At 51.4% G+C, this 22,841-nt stretch overlaps 1 protein-coding gene across 1 annotated transcript; it reads right to left on the bottom strand.

The window, feature by feature from the left end:
• Positions 1 to 16,051: 16,051 nt before the first annotated feature.
• Positions 16,052 to 22,554, bottom strand: LOC115252967 (leucine-rich repeat transmembrane protein FLRT2-like). The gene is given in 4 exon segments (XM_029849634.1): positions 16,052 to 19,932; positions 19,934 to 20,832; positions 20,834 to 21,463; positions 22,275 to 22,554. Coding segments are annotated over 3 exon segments (1,965 nt in total). The 5' UTR covers positions 21,059 to 21,463; positions 22,275 to 22,554; the 3' UTR covers positions 16,052 to 19,091.
• Positions 22,555 to 22,841: the final 287 nt, after the last annotated feature.

Genomic DNA, 22,841 nt, shown 5'->3' with positions numbered 1-22,841 from the left:
AGCAACAGGGAAACTGAGTAATTATGATGTGCTGGGAAGCAAAGTGAGAGCTGTCTTAAGAGCTCCTCTGGCCGTCAGATACTCCGAATACTTCATCCTATCACACGGCCAATTACATCACGTGTCACTCCGTGATTTATTACACCGGAGCAACGCCGCGCCTGACGGACAGCTGGGGCCCAGACGAGGTCCTCGCCGGCGCTCCGACACCTGCGGCGCACACGTGCGCGGGAAGGGACGCACCTTGTTCCCCTCCGACGTGCACGTGCGTACGTGTCGTTGACAGTCAACACAAACAACGACCGGCGACCCAGAGGGTCGTGCTGTGTTGATGTTATCCGCAGCATAAGGTAGCGGAGGAAGCCGCTAGCTTGCGGCTATCCCGCGGTAGCTGCCTTCCTTGTTTCAGGGGCGGGAAAATCCAGTCCTCCAGGGATTCAATCCAGGGCAGGCGACAGCGTCGTCTACCTGTAGGGTAGAAAACCTGGCGGGAATCTGGTCCCGGGGGACCGGATTTTCCCGCCCCTGCTTGGTGGGATCAGACACCTGCGGAGCGGCTGGGAGGGTTGATCCCGTCGATGGAGAATCGGGATCAGCTCCAGCTCCAGCAGCAGCGTTTCCTCGGCTGTGCGGCCTCATAAAGACGGCGACATTATTGTGAAGGCTTTATTGGAACGCCGGCAGGTTCAATAAGAAGGCGGAGGAGTTTCTGGGAGAATATTGAGATCTCAGCTCTGAGGTAAACACTGTTTTCACCTGGAGATGGAAAAAAGAACCCTGGCAGCCAGCGCGAGAAACAGGACGTCTTTTATGGGCTCCAGCAGCGGCCGGCTCACTTCCTGTTGTCCAAATTTGATATCTGAGACCAAACTGAGTCACGCTGAGAAATGTTCTGTAATGGACTGGAGGATTTGGGAGTGCTGCAGCGTTCCAGGCTCTTACGGTGATTTAGGGATGGACCTCAGCTCCCGATTCTCATCCTGCTGCAGCGGCTGAGAACATTCCTGATGTGCGGCGAAGCCCTGGTCAGGTTCTCCTCGTGACAATGGTGAAAAAAACCCCACATCTGGCCTCGGCCGTCGGCGTTCAGGGAGTTTAAGAAATGCAGGAAAAAATCCAGTTTTCAGGGAGGAGAATGAGATCAATGCTGATGTTCTCATCTCCGCCAGTGTCTTGTGTCCCAGCGCACTAGTCTTTGGGTTGTTGTCTGGTTCTGGTTCCTGCTGGCCACGACCTGAAGGTCCACCTTCTTTGTGTAGCTGTTGCACTCGTGCTCAGACCTCCCTGACCCGTTTGAACCCCGGATTTTCTCGTTATCGGCCAAAAACCACAAAGAATAATAAAAGAAAATCTCCGGAGCTGATGTTTTTTTTCTGGGAAAGAATAAACCGTCTCTGCCGGTCTGCGAATCATCTGATTTAGCAGGAGGAGACATCAACCTTCAGCCCACAGGAGCATTATTTCTTCCCACCGAAGGTCTGTTTTTGTCTCTCGTGAGCAGCTTTTTTAAAAGGAGTGAGACATCTTGACCGCCCACTGAACATCTCAGCATGTCTGACCTCTCAGGACCTAAAAGAGGCGACGGTGCCCTTCAAATTACAACAAACTACAGCTCATCTCAGTACTGGCGCTGAAATTCTGGTTCTGCAACTGCGTTTTTAGGCCGCGCATGACGGTCCAGCCCATTTCCGTCATGGCCCGATTCCCCCCTTACTGATTTTAAAAACAAATAACAGACAAAATTGAATTTATGTCTGACTCGCTCCAAACTGTAGATTCAACTAAATCAGACAATAGACCAGCCGAAGATGGTAATAAAAACCAACTGTTTACCAGAAACCAGATGTTGGAATGAAGTTCTGGACCGACCCGAGAAGGGAAAGTGAACGCAGAACATCGACAGGCGTCGCCGCCAAGCTCAGGGCAGGAGCGGAAAATCTGAAGCGCCGGGGAGGATTTCAGGTAAAGAATGTGCAGCTCTGGGTTTATGGGGTGCACAGAGGCGTCGGATTATTGGACCAGTCGGCTGCCGGGTCAGGGTGTTTGCTGGGGGGGGGCGTTCCTGTAAACAGGCTGCCTGGAATATTTACGGAGGGCCGCTGCCGTGCACCAATATGTGCGGATTACTTCCTAAAACCCAGACCAGGCTGTAATAACTCTCAGCTGCGTGCCGTCAGACATCTCCCATCACCCGTCACCACGACGACCCCCCCCCCCCCCCCCCGTCCTTGTGACGATGTCAGCGTCTGCGCCTGTTTCTCACTTCTTAGCCAGAACGTTTGAGATTTTCCTTTCATTCATCGGATTTTAGGAGCAAAACTCGTCCGGGTCGCACTTTTGAACCCCAGAGGCGGAGCTTCAAAACAGCTAGCTGGGCCAGTTCCTGCTTCTGAACGTTCCCCCAGCACGTGTGAATGGGGCTGGAGCCCTGCGGAGGAGCAGAACTCTCTGGTCGGCAGGTATTGTGCTGGTGGCCACCCACCCCCTCGCCAGCGCACCTCCCAGGTCTGGTCTTTTCCAGGTTGTGGTGGATTAGGGGGAAATCCAGGCTGTTTCAGACAGCAGCCATTCATCACATCCGTCTGTGGTTTGTTTGTTTTGCTTTTGCGGATCACAGCGTGCGTTCGGGAAAAAAAGCTTCTTTGTTCCCTGGGGAACCAGCGTCAAACTGGCATGTGAACCGTGTCGAAACGGAAAATGCGGTCGTTTCCGCCACGGCAGGTTTTCTGTTCCCTAAATAAAAACACGAGTCCTACAGTCGCCGTCCCGCGAGAGCACGGAACAGGAGACGTCCTTCAGGCGGACGCCGGCCGCGTTTATCCTGATTTTGTTGGCCTTTAATGCTACGCATCTGCTTCAGAGCCGCTTCCGCGCTGCTGGCTGATGGAAACTGAGGATCATAACTGCTGTAATTAATAATCCCGTTTGGTGACCGAGCGGTTCCAGAGCTGCTGCCTTCAAAGCTGCGTCTTCAAAGGGTTCTCCCAGGGATCCTTTCACGATTCCACGTGATTAATCCGCCATGATTGACCAGAGGCCGCCGCGGTCCAGCAGAAGGAGACAGCAGACACAGTGGAGCCGTGATGGATGTTCTCCTCCTCTCTGAAGCGTTCCTTTCTCCTTTGATGGCTCCGTCCAACCTCGCACCAGCAGGAACGTCCGTCTTCATTAACGGATGCGCGTTGGCTTCTGCTCCCACCTCCTGGACACTTGGCACCTTCTTCTGTCTCCGTGTGTCATGTCAGCCTGATCTCTGCCGCTGCCTAATGATGTTCTGGCCGCAAATGTCAAGGACGCCGGCGTCTCGGAGCTGAGATGTTCCTGACATCAGCCGGTCTCTGGTTTTATAATTCACATTTCTTCTCCAACGAATTTCACCCCAAGTCTAAAAACAAAGGGTTGGTCAAACCGCCTTGCACCCACGTAGGGGAGCATGCTCCAGGTACAGGCGAGGGCAGAGCGAGGTCGAGATCCTGACGTTCCTGAAAAGTCAATCTTCCGCGCAGGAAATGGAATGAGGTGATTTTCTGGATTGACGGGAGCTTCATTAATTAACCTTGAAGCTGGGCTTCATTAATTTCCACTAATGTTGCTGCTGATCGGCGCTCCGAGCCAAATACCCGCAGCAACTTCAGCACTTTTAGCGGCCGTGACGTTAACGCGCTAACAGCACGAGGCGGATAGAGGAGCGTTTGACAGAGCAAAAGACGAATGTCAACATCTGACAACCAAGGAAAAAGAAGACGGTTCCCAGAGTTTAAGGGTTTAAAAGGCAGAGCCGCGGTAGCGTTAGCATTAGCTTAAAAACCTTCTCCTTCTTCATCTTTTACCAAAAAACAACAAAAACCCCTCAACTTTCTGACCTCTGCCACAGAATATTGCTCACACAGACGCTAACTGTGGCTCTCAGGAGCGGGAATGCTAAAGCGTACGTTTCGAACACATCCCTCCTCCAGTATCGGTCCGAGTTTCCCCTGCTGATGAGCTTCTTATTGATTAAGGGTGGCCATCACCCCTGTGGGCTCCATCTTAAAGCAGCTCCCACAGATTTATGGGCGTTTCAGCCAGGTTTATCTTTGCCTTAATGCCTCTTTGTTCAGCAGCGTATTGGTGTTTTTCTGTCACATTGTTAAAATCTATGGTGCAATATCACTCTCTCGGAATGGGCTCATCGGAAATGTCAGGCACCGTAGATCTATGGCCCAATATGGCAGACGGAGTAAAAGGCAGAGAGACGGAGCGGGAAGCTCGCGGACGTGTATCTTCATTCTGACGGATGGCGTCACAAAACAGGCAAAAGAGATAACGTCGGCTGTTTGTGTTAAAACTCCTTCCTGACATCCGCTAAAATTATTCGGCCGCCCGTGATGAGTGTTCCCACTCTCCGCCAGCCCGGACCATTTGCCCCGACTCTCCGCCCACCCGTGGCTCACGATTACACCAGAACGCACTCAGAGGATCGATTGGTTCCACGATGGCGTCAGCGGCCCCAATGATCGTCTCCACGTAAATCCTCCTTCAGACGCGAGCCGCCTGTTTCGCTAACCGCAGAGGTCAGAGGTCACCCCCCCCCCCCCCCCTCCGTGATTACGGCTAGCTGGTCGATTTTGGCGCAATTATGACCCGGTGCCGCGACGCAAAAGCCCGAACGGCGATCTGGTGTTTGACGCTCACACTTCCTTCAATTAGCATCAAAGCTACATTTCAAGAAGATTAAGGCAACAATGAAACGCTCATGGAGGCGACCGGAGAAACATCCGTTTACTCCAGCGGGGCGGATTATTGACGATCCTGAATCCACGATTCGTTGCCCAACTGACCGACTTGACTTCCTGCTTAGATGCTGTTTCGCAGGGTTAAGACTGTTTGAATTTCTGTACGCACTCCAAATAAGCTAATGTTAAGCTAATCGAGCTGTTGACCGTCCGCAAACAACGCAGAGCCGCCGGCTTAGCGTCGCGCTAAACAAATGTTTGGTTCCCGAGCAAACGTGGCTCCAGAAGGCTGGAGACAGTCCGTTAAATGTCCGTCTCCTGGCAGCTTTGGGATGGATAACGGTCCGTTTGGTCCCGGGTGAGTGACGAAGAGCAATAAAAATCGGAATATTTAAGCGGACGTCATCAACCTCCTGAAGATGCAGAAATGCTAGAACCCGTCCGCGCTACTTAAATAGCCCGCAGGAAGGCTTATTTCCAGGCACCGGGGCGAAGGCCAGACAATGTCTGTCCTTTCAGAGGTTCGGGGGATTGGCAGGGCCATGATCTCCTCTTCTCGCAGGTCTTTGTGAATCCCTGGAGGTCTCTGAGGCCAGGCCAGCTCCCCGGAGCCATTCTGCTCTTTTCACCCAGTCAGCCTTCATTAGCCTCCCACAGAACAGGCGCTCCTCCGTCGGAGAGGCGGCTGGAAGGCGCCGGAGGAAGTTCTGAAAATAGGAAGCCACGTTTAAATCTGCCAGTTAGCAGGTGTCTCTTATTAGTCAGCAAACGATGACCACAAAGGCATTTTAGGCTGAAACAGGAAGTAAAGTGGAACAGAGGTAATTATGGGGCCGCCGGCGGCTTCATATTTATCTGGAAGGATTTTTAAATGGACCAACACTTTTTTCCGCGTCTGCTTTTATTCATCAAAGGTAACAGTTAATTACTGTTCCTAATGAAGCCTATTTTCTGAATAAGGAGCCTGAGTTGAGGCCCATCGGTGACGGCGGCTCTTCACTCAGATTAATTGCCTCGTGTTTTGGACTCGTCCGGGTCGACATCGGGGAACATCGCCGGAGCTGAACCCGTCTTTACAACCCGGAATGAGTGTTAAAACGCTGCCCAGACAAAAGGAAGAGGTCATTTAATGGAGCTGCATGTGTGCCGATCACTCGCAGAGCTCCCAGGATTAACAATTAGCAAATATCAGCCTTCAAAGTCTTCCGGCGAGGGTCCAAAGGGTGGAGGCCGGTGCAGAAGGTCACGGGGCATCTGGGAGGCAGCTTCCCGGCTGGCAGCTTTCACGGAATTTCGGAAGATATCGGCATTAATTGTAAACAAACTTCCTGAAGTGTCTCATTGCGCGTCAGGCTGATTCTCTGGGACACGGAGCCCGAGCGGAGACGTCTGATCGATGGCGCTCAACGCAAGTCATCAATTTTTCCCGCTAGTTCAGCAGAGGGGAGGCTGATCAATCACGGTGACAGCTAATGACCTTTGACCTCAGCATGTGTCATCATTCAGGTCCCTGGAACTCAGCTGTCGGCGCCACCGGAACGTCTTGGCAAACCCTGAGAATTTCCTGAATTCCGCTCTGTGGATTAAGGACGGGTCATCTTGGTTTCAGCATGTGATCGGCGTGCATCACCGAATACCACCGTCCTTGAACGCATCAGACGTCCAGCAGGTGAAGAGCTGCCCTTTCATCACCATCCACTATAAAGTTGTAATTAAAGGTCGGCTCAGCCCTCCGGGGGCCACTGAGCAGCCATACGTCGGCCCACGCCGGCCAAAAATGCACAGAGCGATGACACACCCGGGATTCCTGGGTATACGAGGAGATCAAAGACAAATACGGCAACATCAAAGCAGCGTCAGGGGGAAACTCCACGTCGTTCACCGGCCTTGTTTCTGTGTTTGTCTCGTGTTTCAGGAACAGGAAAAGAGTTGAGGAAACAACGTTTGTAGCGTGTTTAACACACGACAGTCCAGCATGTACGTACTCGAACAGTGTTAGCAGAGTTAGCAGTTCACGCTTTAGAGCACGCTAACGCTACGTCGCCCGCTGGAGATATTGCATCCCATCATAAAAAGTGTTGTCAGTCAGAGACCAGCGGGACCAGTTCAGAACCATTTTCACCCTGTGACATCACCAGTAACAGGACTTCCTCTTAGCATGGTAGCACATTAACTAGCTCCACAGTTGCCCTTTGGGTTTATCGACTCATTATTTTAATTCATGCACATCCATCAAGCGTAGACAGCTTTGTAGACGTGTTTTATGAGATTATCTGTCAAAACCTTCAATAAAAGGCCACATTAGACATTTTCTGTGTGAAATCGTGAGGTAATTCTTCAACGTGAGTGCAGTCTGAAGCTAAACGAGGCTCCGCGCGACAGCTGCCTCCTAATTTCCCTGTTGTTGCTTTGTAATTTAAAGGTAGATGATATAAATGTATTTATAGCGGCAGAGACAATAATGAGGGGCTGTTCAAATCTCCCCAGCGAGCAAATCTGTGTTGATTCAGATGGTACCAAGAATCTGTTTGTGTGGGTAAATTTGTTGAGGGAGGGGGGGATTTTCAAGGTCTGATGAAATATATATCAACACACACACACACAAGAGAAAGCTCCTCCAATACTAATCAAATGAATCAGTTTAAGTGCGTCTCTGCCCTCCGATCCATCAGCTGCTCTCTGTCCAAACAGCTGATAACACTGCATATCCAGGCAGAGGCACGTGAGCGGGTGCACATTTCACGCCTGCCCGCTTCAGGGGCTAATGAGCGCGGTTAGCATTCCGCGAGTGGGAATCGAACGTCATTATTTCCAGTGCGATTCATTGTGTGTCCGGTGATCAGAGACCGTTTCAGAGGGCTGTAATGGAGGCCGCGGTGACGGAGTCTCCAGTAAAAGCCAAATTAAGCTACTTCCTTTTGCTGTATTTTCCTTTTGTTTTGAGCCTAAACTTAAATCTTCCAGGAGATCAGAAGTTGCTCAGGTATTTAAACTCTTATCATCCCATGTTTATTGAGTTGATTAGAGCTGAGGTTGCTATGGTTACTCTTCTCATGCGTGGTTGCCGCACTCTGAGAATGGCGAGTTAATACGTGAACCTTAGAGGCGACAACAGAAGTAGATCGCTAACGCATGCTAGCATCGTTGAGCCTATTCACACTGGCCTTTCAGGCGTAGCATCGAATCAGGACAGTTTTGTCTGTTCTTCCAGGAGCGGCTTCATTCGCCAGCGGGAACGCCACCCTCACATTCCCGGGGTCTGGCACGTCTCCGCCCCCGCCCTCATTGCTCTGATCCGCGCGTCCCGCCGCCTGCCCGAGATGACAGAGATTGCGCGGTGCCGAGCCCCCCGCGCCGCATTCCAATGGCGGTTAATATTGAGTAGCTGCCCATCATCTGGTGCCTGATTGATGACATAATTAGAGACGGGCTGTTTGATGGAGATGCCTGGCGAGCTCCTCCGTCTGCTGGCCTTTGTGTGGACGTGAGGCCCGGGTCCCCGGAGCGTTCGTCTGGTGGTAACCTTGCCTGAGCATGAGAGGCTGCACACCTTCACGTTGTGTTGCTGTGTGTGTGTGGGGTGGGGGGGCTCCAGGCCCCGCTCTCCTTAACAATGAACACAGCTCCGAGCTCGGAGAAGCTGATTAAATTAAAGTGCCTCGCAGGCAATCATGCCAAGGTCAAAGAGATGCTGTGCAAACTGCTCCTGGCACCAACTTTTCCTCGGCTGTGCGCAGACGCTCCTCGGCGGACGTGTGTAGCTGAGGCTCGGGAGCGGCCCGACCTCGCAGAAAGAGGAAAATGGAATTGTCACTGTTGATTTCGCTGCTTCCACATCAGGGAGAAATGAACTTTCAACAATGTCGCGATATGAGGTCTTCGTCTCGGGGCCTCGTTTGATGGCTCTTCAGGAACCGGGAGGAAATGGATCGCTGCCTGCCGTCCGTTACGGCTTGGTTTCACCTTAAAAGAGGAACTGGAACTGCAGTTTTGGTTCGTGTCAGTTAATACAAGAGTCATTCTGATATAGAAGCTCTCTAACCCCAAATAATTAAAATATCTCTCCTATAGAGACGTCCCAAGATTCTTTAAATCCCAAATTAGAGCACTGAAAAGAGAACTGGACAGGTCCCCTACTATTAGAGTGGTCATGTGACCAGGTAAGCCTGTTGACCACATGATCCACCTGTATCTGGTCGGGGCTGCTGGGACGACCCCTGAGGTCAGGGGTCGAGAGGAAAATGCTGCCGTTCTATTGTGAACCGTGAGAATCCTCTGAGCAGAAGGGGTCCGCCCACCTGTAGGAACGAACAGATCTCTTCTTGGATCTCTTCTCAGAAACAAGGAACCTGCAAACCTGTCTGGTCTTGCAGACTGCTGCTCCACAACAACCTCACGCCCCCCCCCCAGAGCCTCCGTCCTCCCTCCCTCCTGGTCCATATGCATGTGAGGCCACACCGGCCGATCGCCAGGGTCGTGATATTCACGGAGCTGTTGCTGCCGACGTGTGAGCGTGAATAAACATGCGCTCGCTTCCCGCCGGTGATCCTGATGATCGGAGCTAGATCTGGGGCGCGTTGGCCGTGCTCACCGCCGCGTCCGTATCAATACGCCCTCCGCTCGGCCTCCCTCCTCCCTGCAGATCTCCGGCCTCCTGCACACGCTGCGCATCTTTGATGGGCTTCACCACCTTTTCCTGCTCATTCGGAGCAGGCCCGGTTCCTGTGGGGGCATCTTCAACCTGCATCAGCTTACAAACTCATTCAGATTATAAAGTCCTTCTCCTCCAAACATGCTCAAGGTTACGTCAGCATTGAATTCAGGCTCTCAGAGTGGATCCATGTCCTACCTACAAACGCCTCCGAGCTGCTCTTAACCCTGAATACTTAAAACAGGGATTAACGTGGTGCGTCAGAGGGGTGGGGGCGCCTGTCGGCACCAAGACCATCACGGTTTGGTAGCAGAAGTTCTTTGGAAACATTTCTCTGCAGCATCCGTCATGAATTTTCAAAAAGAAATCAGCTAAATCGAGAAAAAACACAGACAAGTCGTGGCTGCACACCAGAGCGGGGGAGAGGTCCAAGGAATGGATTTATTATTTCTTAAAAAGCCGAGCCAGCGCTCAGTCGAGTCCAGAAAGGGAGGATGGAGATGACGGCTGCACCTTGACAGGGCTGGAACAGCTCGGAAAAATCTAAATCTGTCTAAACGTGACAGGAAGTAGATGAACTCTGCAGCCAGAGGACAGATTCCCTTGAAGCTAATTGGACCGCCGTTCTTGTGCGTCTCTCAAGAACATCTGGGCCTCTGTGAGAGTCCAGAGTTTTCCAACATTTTGTTTGGTGGATGTTTCAGGATGTGGTTAAAAAAAAAAAAATCCCTTTGCAACATGGTCCGACCACAACCGTGGGAGATCTGGAGGTAGCTACCTTCGCTAACCTGAGCTAGCCTCCACACTGGGAGTTTGTTTGCCTGCTAGCTCAGATGAAGGCGAGGCTCCTGGAATCTTAATTCCAGGTCAGGTCTGTAGCCACACCTGTGTTTATCACACTTTCTCTGCATGTAACAATAAACCACTTAGCATGACTGGTTCCACCTCCTCTCACCTCACAATTACACGGCAAAGGTCAGCAGGGGTCAAACTGAGGAGTGACGAACAAAGAGAGGAGGGCAGCGGTGGCCGAGCCCCCTCAACGTGTCCAGTCAGCGTATTCCTCTGTGGTTTCGCCGGCACGCCGGCGGCTAATGACTCAGCGTTGGAGGGGCTCCACGTTCAGATGTGCAGGCCAAGCCTGAGCGCTATCAGATGGTCGCGTCGGAACACCGTCGGCGTCTTCGGCATATGCCTAATTGGCAGTTGGAACGCCGGCGCTGCTGTCGGCGTTCCAACTCATTAACATGTAATGTGCACCTCGGACCCGGGGTTGGCAGGAGCGGCTCCCGCCCTCGCCGTAAAACTCAGGGAGCCACGCCGGGGCCCCAGGTGGGAGACACAGGGGTCCCTGCTTCTGGTGGGCTCTTTGTGCCGGCTCACTGAGACGTTCCCTGTTCTCCTGGGATCTGATTCAGGTCTTTGTTTTCACCATTCCAAGCGATTGGGCGGGAAGGGGGGGGAGGGGGACCGGGGACGATGGGAGTTGTTAACAGCTTGTAAAACATATCTGTTTAATTCGAAGCCACAGTTGCCCCTCTGCTGATCTCAGATGCCGCGTTCATCTCCTCTAATGCTAATGCACTTGGCTTTTATGGCGCCGACAGAGAGGATTCTGCTCGTCGTGCCTTGTTCTGCAGAGCTCTCAGAGGACGTGCGAGAGCCTAATGAGCTCCCAATTTAGACTGAAATGTTTGTTTGGGACGGCGAGAGAGGAAACGACGAGTGTTCTGCAGGAAACTGCAGCTGGAGCGGAGAAGAAGCAGACACTTGAATTTTTGATAAGTCGGAAATGATTCGGATGTTTCTGCATCTCTGGAAGCTGCAGAGCAAAACATCCACCGGGAAGATTTCTGTTTTCCTGCAGGTGACAGACGTCAGTGTTCATGGAGGTCAAATAAATGACGGGGAACCTTCATCGCTGTCTAACGAGACACGTTAAGTCCCTGACGAATAACTCAGCATCGTCGGCGTAACGCCGATCTTGGCCTCTTCATTGTTGGTGATTTCATACGGTGACGTGTTCCACACAGGTCGTATTCAGCACCTGTATTGTTACATTTTGCAGACCTTTTTTCCTAAAACGTCCTACTAATGAAAACACTTTGCTAGTAGCTGCGGCGCACCGACGCACAATTACTGAGGGATGAGGATGTGGGAGGTCTCGCTAATGTTGAGTCGATGCGTCTCATTTTATCTACATAATTAACGTGATCTCGGCTCCTGAAGTGGAAAGAAAACTCCAATCGTCGAAACTATCCAGCGTGAAGAGGTGCAGCAAGTAAAGGAGCTCTTAACTTTTTGATGATCCAGCCATAGATTTAGAAATGACTGCTTGGAAGCTATAATTTAACATTTTCAGCCCAGAGGTTTAATTATTAAACCCAGTTCAAATCAGCCTAGAGAGCAGTTTAGTTAAAGAACCTCCACTTTCAGCTCCTTCCTAGCGTTAGCGGCACAACCCCAGCCCCCCCACCAAGCCAGAAACACTGACTAACACTCTTAACCTACGACATCTGATGTTATGTCCTCGGCAGTGATCCAGTGGGTGATCCAGTGGGTGGGAAGCACGTTGGCCCCGAGGCCGAAGCTCGAAGAGTATTTATGACTGATGAATGTAGCAGGCAGAGGAGCTCGTGACTCAGGGACAATGATGCACATCCGTCTCCGTTCTCACGCCGGTGGAAACTTGTTCAGGTGATTCACCTGTGCTGGTGTCATCACCGTCCTGCTGTCAGATCCATGAGTCAGCTGGGAACCAGCCTGGGTGTGAAACCTGCCAGTCAAAACAGTCTGGCGTCCTGAGCATGTAGCATTTAGCTTGTCCAAGTAATGAAGTGCAGCGCGCGTCCTCGACTGAACCCTGATGCCATCTGGTTTACAATGTCATGTATCGTTAGCTGCCTCTCAGCGCTATTGTAGCCTTCGTGCTAGCACGGCCTTTCTTAGTGTTCTGTATAAAAAGACTTTTATCCTGTCGAGTGCTGAATCACAGCTCATCATGTGACTGAGTCAGGCTCCGAACATGTTTCCCAACATTCCAGCTCTAAAAATGGCCCGGACTCTTCCTGTCATGTCTCACCTGTGGCCTTTTTTATGCCAGGGAATGTGTGGCGGCGTTTCCACAGCTCGCAGCCTTTATGGTGGCTCTTCAAGGATTCTCATAAATCACGTTTGGAGAGTGCGACCCCGCTGTCGGCGCCGTAAATACACGCTGCGACGGCCTCGTTGTGGGATGAATTCATTTCACGTGTCGTGGCGATTCAGATCTGCACCCTGAAATATGTCAGTGTCTTTAAATGCAGATTTATCCACCTTAAATCCTCTGAAACAGGCGCATTATTTAACTCTGCGAGGCGCAGACCTCATTAGCACCGAGTAATCCATCTTTTTCACGTTTCTTAATCTCTAAGCTTCGGCAAAGTCATTAAATCTCTGCGGGCCGCGACCTCGCGCTCCGTGACGTATCTAAAGTGGAGATAAAGAAGAAAAAAGGGTCTTTTCTCCATTTCCTCCTGGTCACCTCCAGAGAGCCTTGAGCCTTTAGCCGTCGCTATTCGTCACCGTCTCCGTTCATTACGACCTTTAGCGGACGGCGAGGTCACAGCTGCTCCAGTCCCAACTGGAACCGGGACCCGTCTGACCTGCTGGCCGGACACGCTGGGGCTGACCGGATCCCCGTCCCCATTAAGACAGGAGGTTCTTGAATGGTAGCTTGATGGTGGGAAAGTTGAATCTGGAGGGAATCGAGTTCAGATTCCGCCAATTATTCCTGTCTACCGACGCGCTGGTAGACGTGAGCTTTCCCGCGGTAACAGTGCTATTTACACGCCGCACGGAAGGACGGCCAATTAGAACAGAACCGTGTGCCGAGCTTCGGCGTGAAGAACAAAAGAGGAGCGTTCCAAAAAGACGGAGACGTGAGCGCAGGCTGGTATTTTATGGCCCGGGAGGTAATTAGACATACGAGCATCAAATGGCGCCTTATTGTGGAATAAAGTGGATTTTACAGAAACAAGGTAATTTTACTCCGGTTCTAATCACCGGCGCTCTGATCAGAACCAGTCTTTGAGCTGATCCCACACCTAAACCACATCTCTCTGAAATTCCTTGTTGTTTCCAGTGGCTGGGAAAAAGCTCCACCTGCTCCAGAGGCCAGAGGATCGTGGGTGCCGGTGCTGCTCCCACAGGCGGCTCAGGTCATGTGATCGCGGCTGTTAGCAGCGCTGCCGTCCTTGGGCCCAAACCGTCCTTATCTCAAAGTCAATTTGCACAGCCGGGTTTCCAAACTCCGGAATAGACAAACCAAACAGCGGCTCTTTCAGCTTCCAACCCGGCGGAGGAGGAACTGGGCACCAGTAAACCCAGTGAAACAGCACATACAGAAGAACAGAGTCCAGTGATAAAAGCTCCACTTGTTTGCTTTAAACCTGTTTTTTTTTTTCCGCCTCGTTTCCTTGCGGCCCGGATCCTGCTCGGCGGGGGAGCGGGGGAGCGGGGGAGCGGCGACTGTGAGCACCAATAACAGAAAACACATGTTTCTGTGCTGTTCAGGGTCACAGAGTCATTTAGCCACAAACAGGAAGGGAAAACTAACACATTAGCTTCAGAATTAGCTGCTAGCTTTGAACAGAACCACAAAAACCCGTCCTACAGTGCTGCCTGAGCGGACGTCTGCATCCTGCCTGCAGGTAGACGCACTCTGACGACGCTCCTGTATCACAGAGGAGCCTCAACACCTGTAATTGGCTCCGGGCCCTGCCAGGATTCCGGTCTGACAGCAGTTTTCAGTGTAAATATCATTTTGTCACCAATTAGGAGCCTGTGCAGCTGCATTTCACAGGTCATTAGAAGAGAAGAAGGTGGCGCTCGGCGTGGCGCACGTCGCCTCCCGGCTCAGAGCAGAGCTGCAGGTCCCGGCTCAAAACACACAACTCATTTTTACCCTCAACAGAAACCGGCTCGGACGTCTAATTTAGCTTTTGCTCAGCGTCTCAGCTCAAACACCGGCGGACAGAGCTGGACCCACTTCATTTATTTGACAGCCTTTCTGAGCAGAACCAGGTGAACTTTGATCGATTGGGCTTTTTGTTTAATGTTCAGCTCTGGCAGCAAATGGGCAGAAATCCGGTGACCCATCCTGAAACACATTAACCTGGAATACCGCGAAGGAGGCAGAGGCCACACCTGCAGCCGCTCCTTAATTAAGGGCCGCCGAGGCCATCGCGGGACGGCGAGAACGCGGCGAGCTCGGCCGCTTGCTCCGACGCTTCTAATCGCCTGGAGACAAATTGCTTTCAGCAGCATCTTTAAATGACTTTTCCTCCATTTTGCAGCTGATTAGAAGAGGCTCAAACGAGGATCTCGGAGTGGCAGAAAACTCCACCTGCGCCGCCACGGCTGCTGTTCTACTCTGCAGCTACAGGTGCGCTAACGAGGCGCGCTAACGAGCCACACGGTCCTGGAAACGGGATCTCTCCATCCAGCACCGAAACATCGCAAACAAACACAAAATCCTGGCAGAGAACCAGCGAGGAAGTGAGCGGCTAAGAAAGGGAAACTAAAACAACCTTTTTTGGAGCAGGAAGGGGGGTGTGACCACAGGTGTTTCCACTGACGCTAATTATGAGCTGTCTGTTGAGGTAGGAAGTGAAAACCTGTTTCCTTTTAATTAATGATTTATTCCGTTAATTAGTCTAATTAGGAGTTTGTGTATTCACTTGACTTTTTTGGTTCCTTATCCCAACATAATTTTTTTTTACAAATATATCTATTAGCGTCTTTTCTGGCGTTAAAGCTGCAGTTCGATCGGTCTCCCTTAAAACAGGCAGGACTTTTCTCTAAAAGATATGAGCAAATATTCCCAAATTAATCAGTGTTTGTGCCCGACCAGCGAGGGCGGCTGGGCGGAGCTTCACAGGTCATCTGCCAAAGCAAACGTTGGCTCATTAGCTGCGGTTAGCACAATCAACAGCGTGTGACCTCGCGAAGCGCTTTAAAGGTGCGATATTTGAATCCGCGTGCAGAATAAATACTAAAATAAAGCGGGACTCTCGGGCATAAGTGGGCAGCTCTGCCTCCAAGGAGAAAAAGGCTCAATTCTCTTTAAAATTCGAGCCGCGTCTCCACCACCTTCATCAGGTCGCGAGCTTGCAGCTCCATGAATATCTCTCCCCGTTTGGTTCAGACTGCGTTGAAAGCGCCTGAAGTCAAATTTTAAAACCTTTTTAATCCACTTGGCTTCTCTTGAAGACTTTAAGGTTCTGACTTTTGAGAAAACGACCAATTTCCTGCCCCAAAAGCGCCAGCAGGGGCACCGACCATCCCGAGTGGATCGGGACCAGGGAGGTTTTCGGACCGGCCTCGCGGTTAAGAAGGCAACTAAGAGCCGGGACCGGTGGCACCCACAGGGACTTGGACTCGTTCTGGGGTTCTTGGATTACCCTCCAGCTGGAAGCTAAGCTGCGGTGAAGCTACCACGTCTCCCAGACCTCTTTTAAGAAAAAAAAAAGGTTAACTTTGGAAAAGTGCGTATAGTACAAAGCTTAGACTCAGAATTATGAGCCTCTGACCCAAAATAGAGGAAGCCAAGGCTGCGTTTCTGCTGCCTGATGCCTCCTGCCAGCACCCAGAGCTAATGAGGAGCAGGCAGCCGCGTAGAACAGAGGCGACAGAGGGGCTCAAATCCGATGGCTCTTTTATTGTCAAAAAGCTTCACTTAAGTATTTACAGTTTGTGCAAAAACATTTAAAGGTTTCAAGGACTTTACATTGTAAGTTCAACCTCAAGGCACATACATGGAACAACACCAATATTTCATCATGAGAACAGAAATGTAACTTTGGTTCCTAAGAAAACTCGTAGGTGGTTAAACGTAACACTGCGGCGTCTGGTGATCGTCCCGACCGAGCTGTTCTGCATGCACCTGACTCTTCCTGCCCCCCCCCCCCTCGCTCAAACCCCCTGAACCGTCAAACCTGTGTAAGTAAAATCAAAGGCGATGAAGCTAAAACACAGAACATGCACAAGCGCCCGAATGAACATTTTGGCTAATAGATATCTGCCCCCTCCCTGGAGAGGGGATGACTTTAAACATTTCGGCTGCTCACGCTGTCTCTGAACTGCTCTCAAATTTGTCGTTTTCCATGCGATTCGGCTAACACAAACATCCTAGCGCCCTGGAGCGCCGATAAAGTGATGGCAAGAGTTTGTAATTCAGTTTTGTGTGTTTCCACAATTAAGAGTCTGCAGCAGAAACAACAAAGGGAGCTGCTTCCCCGCTAACGATCTGGCACTAAAGACGAACAGCTTTTGTGTCGGGTTAGCATGTTCCTCCCGTTAATACTGTTACCGCTGTGTGCTTTCTGTTCACGTCTCGCCTGGTTTTTTCTTCCTCCCATCATTCAGTTGTGTATGAAAGGTAAGGCAAATGTCTGTCTGGGTTACACATTCACAGACGGGTTAGCGCACGTAGCAACCGTTCCACCCCTCCAGCTTTGATCTGCACGTGACATCACGCAGGGCTTTCATCTGGAACAAAGTACGACCGGAGCGACACGACGTGTGAATGTGTTTGTGGAGATAAAAGGTTGAAGTTAAACAGAAATGGAGATGCTTTGATAACCACAGAAGGTCAATGAGCCCTTGAAGTGAATCCAAACGAGGTCAAAATTGAGATCTCCGATGGATAAGTGATCAAGTGTTGCCGGAACGGATCCATAGGGTGACTTTTTTTTAAAAAAATTCTTGGCCACATTTGCTGCTAATAATAGTTTATAAAGCCTGAAAGTCAAAGATGAACAGATTTTACCAGGGTTAGCACGCTAAGCAGCTAGTAAATGTTCTCTTGTGTCGGTTCCTGAAACATTTCCGTGGCATGACTCAGCATTACTGAAACGCTGTAAAACTCTGCATGATCGGTCGTCCGGGCGACAGCGGGCACGGCTACCGCCAGACCTCAGAAGCGAATTGTATCGGTGCGGAAGAAAAAACCCGACAAATATTTGCCTCCGACTGTTTGGCCGAGTCTCCGCTGGTGCTCAGGCCTGGATGTTTGAGCAGCTGCACTGGGGCACCTCTCAAAGGGTTAATGCGCTCGCCCAGCATGACCTCCAGGCCGCCCAGTGAAAATAATCGCTACATATTTTCACCCTTTTTTGGTGGGGGATTATAAGGAGAGAGCTTAAGGTGGGGAGGGGGGGAGGGAGGGAGGGACCTCTCTGAGCTTGGCCTCTCCAAATAAAACTGTGTCAAATCAAATAAAGTCGACTTAAAAAGTGGAGAATAAAGAACTCTCACCGGCACCTCGCACGCAAAGAGCTGCTACAGACGCCAAAAACGCTTTTAATTGCAGCCACGCAGGGATCAGAGGACCCGGGGGGGGGGGAAGGTGGGGGGTGGGGGGTGGGGGAGTAGATGAAGTGACAATAACGCCGTAGGAGCGATCAGGCGACGCCGTCCTGGTTGGGGGAGCGAAGGTTAGCGCCTCTCCTGACTGGATCAGGGGTGGAGCCGGATCCCATTGTCACAATGTCCTGATTGGATAAAAAGGGGGTTGGGGGTTGGGGACGAAGGTGTTTAATTAGGTTCAACAAAATGAGCGTGGACGAGGCCTCCATCCCATAATGCAGCTGAAAATCCACCCCATCTATCATCAAACTGTTGGTTTTTAAAAGCTTCCACATCATTAAGGAGCTCGATGAGCATTAATACTCGAGTAGCATCACCTGGTCCTGGACTCCAGGGGACCGGTGGGGGTAAAGCCGTGCAAACCCTCCCTCCCTTTGCACCCCCAGATCCTGTCTCGCTCAACTGCCCCCTTGTGGCCTCATTTGTCAAAGCAGAGGGGATAAAAGAAGCAGAACAAATGAAGGAATTTCTTCAAAGGGGATCTGGAAGTCCCGGCACAGCCCTGCACCTCATTAGAGACAATAATCCTCCCAGGCTTCAGAAAAAAAACCCTGCAGATCTACAAATTAAAAAAGAACTTTTCCCAAAGTGTCTCCGGCTAAATCCACCTTCGCTTCACTGCCGGCAGAACAAAGGTGTTCCGAGCTCTCCTCCGGCAGCATTGACGACCTTCCTGACACTTCCTGACATATGATCGCAGCCTCGGCCGCTTCCTGCCCGCCTCTAATAAGAAAGTGCACTTCAATTTCTGTTTACGTGTCACCGGCGCTGGATTTCCACAGCACTCCAATCAGCAGCATTTGGATTTCCCCTGTGCGGTGTTGTCTTTACTAGCGCTCTGGTGCACCGGGGAGGGCGTTGTGCACTTCAGAAGAAAGAGCGAGAGAGATGGAGAGGACGATGGAGAGGGAAAAAAGGGCCCTATTTTGCTTCTGTGGTTAGCGAAGGATCCCAGCCCTCGAAGCGCCCTTTCCAACGGTTCCAAAGCCGACGGCATTCATCAGAAAAGCTACACCCGGGGTGCCGTGATTGTACAAACCCATGTTCTTGTACAGTACTGACCATTTATACCACTCTCAAAACCCTGCTGGTTATAAAAAAAAAAGAAACACTTTTTATCTCCTTTTCTAAGAATAAAAAAGATAGCAGAGATTCCCACATCAGTATCCACAGTATAAATTACATCGTAGACAGAACTTGGAAATATATATGGTACAGTTATATTTGACTAGAATTTATATTGTCGTCTACACAAATAGCGTGTGTATCGAAGTGTGTGCGCGTGTGTTTGGTGTGTGTTTAGTGTTCCCGGTTGATCACGTGTGGCAGAACTCTGTACTGGGCACGTTGCTGCTCTTGCAGTAGGCTATGCTGTTTTTGCTGAGGGGGCAGTCTCTAAAGCCGATGCCCCCGTTGGGCGTGTAGATGGGCTGGATCCTGAAGTCGCCCTTGAGCAGCTGCTCATTGTTCAGCGCCACTATCTGGAAACTGGTCTCAGTCATCTCAAGAATGGAGTTATCCTTCTTGGTTCCAGCCTCGCAGTAGTCGTCTTTTCTCCTGCCGCGGTTGTATTTCCACTTGGTCGAAGACGACCGGCTCTTCCTGTGCATGTACCAGCAGAACAGGCTCAGCAGAGTTACCAGGACGAGCAGCACGGCCCCTCCTATGATTCCAGCCATTAGCAGCGTGGAGTTGATACCCTCCTGAGGAGCTTGCTCCCTGCCAGGAGCCTTGGTCCTGGCCTCAGAGCACAGAGTATCCTCCCCTGGCCTGTAGGAGTTTAGAGTGTCCAGCATGTGCACGCAGATCCGATACACAGACCGGGGCTCCAGGCTGGTAAGGCTGATCTGTCGCTGGTCCCCGCTCACCGTCCGCTCTCTCATACCTTCGTTTATTTGGCTTTGGCCTCGTTTCACCCAGGTGACTTTGTAGGCTGTGACGGTGAAGTAGGAAACCCAGCTCACCTCGATGTTGGTGGAATTCACCACATGGAAGGAGATCTGAAGGGGATCCTTGTAGGGAGGGAGGGGGTCCCAGAGGGTTCTTATGCTCAGGGGGTGCCGGAGGGGAGGACGACTCAAGTAGTAGGGGATAGGGGTGGTCATGAGGGTGGACGTCGTGGTGGTGAGGGGCACGGTCGTGGGCGGGGGAGGGGGGTGTCGAGCGCAGAGTGGGCCACGGTGGCGAGTCACTCCCAACAGGGCACTCTATGATATCCAAGGTGAGCTCCCTGATCGCCATGCCACGGACCTTCTCTGGACTCTGACAGACGAACCCTCGGGCATTGATGGACGTGGGCAAGGACTTGAGCCAGACCACCACCCACTTCACAGAACAGTCACACCGCCAGGGGTTATTTCGGACCATGAGGTGCCTCAGGCTTGACAAACTGTCAAACACACCCTGTGTAAGACTCTGGAGCTGGTTGCTCGAGATATCCAATTTTTCCAACCTATTTAGGTCAGCGAAGGCTGCCACAGGGATCTGGTCAATCTGGTTCTCTTGCAGGCTGAGTTTGATCAGTGCCTGGGTGGGCAGGAGCGGGGGAGGGAAGGTGAGCGAGTTCCGGGCCAGGGCGAGCTCGTGGAGGTTAACCAGGTCCTGGAAGGTCCCTGGTGCAATGCCCTCATCTGTCAGCAGGTTCCCGTCCAACACGAGGCGCTGCAGGCGCGTCACATTCTGAAAGGCCTCCTCTGCAATGACAGCAATGCGGTTCTCGTCCAATCGCAGTTCCTTCAGGTCCTCGGGAAGGCCGATGGGAACGCTGCTCAAGTGGTTCTTGGTGAGGAAGAGCAGTTTGAGGCTCACTGCCTCTCTGAAGGCCCCTTCCTCCACCCCCACTGTAGAGATGGAGTTATCATCCAGGTGCAGCTCCTCCAGTCTTGTCAGCTGGGCCAGGGCCGCCCTGGAGATGGTCTGGATGTTGTTCTCTTGGAGATGCAGGACCCGCGTGTTCTTGGGCAGGTTGATGGGGAACTCGTCCAGCTGGTTACCGTAAAGGTACACAGTCTCCACGGAGGCCAGATTGTGGAGTTCCATGGGGAACCCGGCATTGTTTTATCTGGTTGTTATGCAGAAAGAGGATCTTGTAGCCCTCCTGTATCCCCAGAGGCACTGATGTCAGGCTGCGTTCATTGCAGTACACAAACATGTTGTCACAACGACACACCTGTGGGCACGAGGCGCCCGAGCTGAACTGCATCTGGAGGCTCAGCGTGACAGTTAACCAGAATTGTACGAATGAAGCCCAATCTTTATTCCAAGGTCCGGCAAGAAACTCCATAGTGAAATAGGAAAACTGAAGAAGGAAACCCAAAGAAAAAAAAAGAACAAAGGTAAAACTATATATCCACCAAAAACTGACCCCGCGACAGGGTCACTTATGAGAACCTGGCAATGACGCAGTCAAAGGAGCAGGAAAGGGTGGGAATAATCCTGTAAATGCTCGTCCTCAGCCAAAGAGTGAAGGCCTCATTAGCGGCGAGCGCTCCTCTGATGGACTCCATCCATGCTGAGACACCAGACCACAGCTGAACTCGTCACTCATTGGCCCACGCAGAGCTCAGCCGGGGCCAATTTGAATCCTCGCAGTAGAGGTCGGCCACAGGCTCCACTCGCCTGTCCGTCACACGCTGCCGGACCCCAGCCAGGACAGAGTACGTGGGGGGTGACATTTGGATCCAGAGACCTGCAGGGCAAACAAAGAATCGCTGAATTAGAACATTCAGCGGTTTCGGTTCTCAAAACAAGCGCTTGCTTGTGTCTTCATCGGCCGTCCTAACCACCTTCCAACAACCGCAAAACATGGTGAAATTTCAAACCCACCATGTTCTTAAAAAGAATCATCTTATTAATATTCCGGGCGGTTCTTAAACATCCGGTTTCAGAGACATAAAGACGTCTTTTATTCCTTCTGCTCCCTCAGAGGAGGAACAGAGGACTGCGAGGACACTCTGGTGGGTTGTCAGCCATTATGGCCGCGATCGACGCTGCCTTAGGAGAACCAGGCTAAAAAAACCCAAAGGCTAATCAAGGCGTCACCTGCCCCATCCAAAACCCAAAATAACGTAAACACGCTAACCTACAAAGGACACGGCGGCCACGGCTGCACCCGAGGCTGCGGGAGGAGCTCACGACGAGCCCGCACGCTCGGCCCGACTTGTAGATTTAAGAGTGTGACGAGCAGGACGAAGAAACAGAGCAGAGGCGGTCGAGGAACAGAAAACAGCCCCTCTGACAGACGCCAGCTGTCAGCTGAAGCCGGATTGGATCATAATTTAGACCCCCGACCTGCAAAAAATGATCAATACTGCAATATCTCAGCACAGAGCGGCTCGTGAGGCTCAAGGCCGCCGGATCGCAGCAGACCCCGGAACCATTAGCCCGTTCCCTGTTTTATAACCCACACACACACACACACACACACACACACACACACAGGCAACTGAAAAGGTTCGGATTATCATCTGCAGCTCCCAGTTTGACTGGAGGACACACACCAGTCGAGCGGCGGCTGGATGGTTTCGCGTGAGCGAGGGCGCCGCCGAGGTGTCCGTCAGGGATGAGGAGCAAAGCGAGGAAGGCTGGACCCAATCACCAACCCGAGAATTGACACTTTTTCGGCTCTATCAGAAAAAAAGAGGAATAAACTAACAAATAAAGGGGAAGAGGCTGTGACCATCACGGGAATCTTTAAATCGCCTGTTGTCTGGAGGCGGCAAAAACAATCTTTTGACACATCTGTGATCTACTTTTCCAAATTAAAACAGCTAAATTTAATCAAATAAGCTGGGGGGCTGCCACAGAATCTAACCCTGAAGGCAGCAGCAGCAGAAAGATTTTCACAGCTGCATAAAGAAACTGTCCGGCAAAAATCCAGAAAAACGAAGCCCGATCTCATGTTTTCCGTATTTTTTTTATCGCGACAATTAAGATCAAAGCGAAATAAAGACGACGGGAGTTCTTTTTTCCTTCCTCCTGCTTAATTTGATTTGCAGGGACGAAGCCCTGGTTCTCCTCGCGAGATAAACGCGCAGATATTCGGCGAGGACAATCCGATTAGAACC

Source organism: Takifugu rubripes, chromosome 16 (genome assembly GCF_901000725.2).
Source record: "Takifugu rubripes chromosome 16, fTakRub1.2, whole genome shotgun sequence".
In the NCBI taxonomy this organism is placed as follows: domain Eukaryota; kingdom Metazoa; phylum Chordata; class Actinopteri; order Tetraodontiformes; family Tetraodontidae; genus Takifugu; species Takifugu rubripes.
The sequence above is the reverse complement of the archived record's forward strand: the minus strand, read 5'-3'. Positions and strand labels throughout refer to the sequence as shown.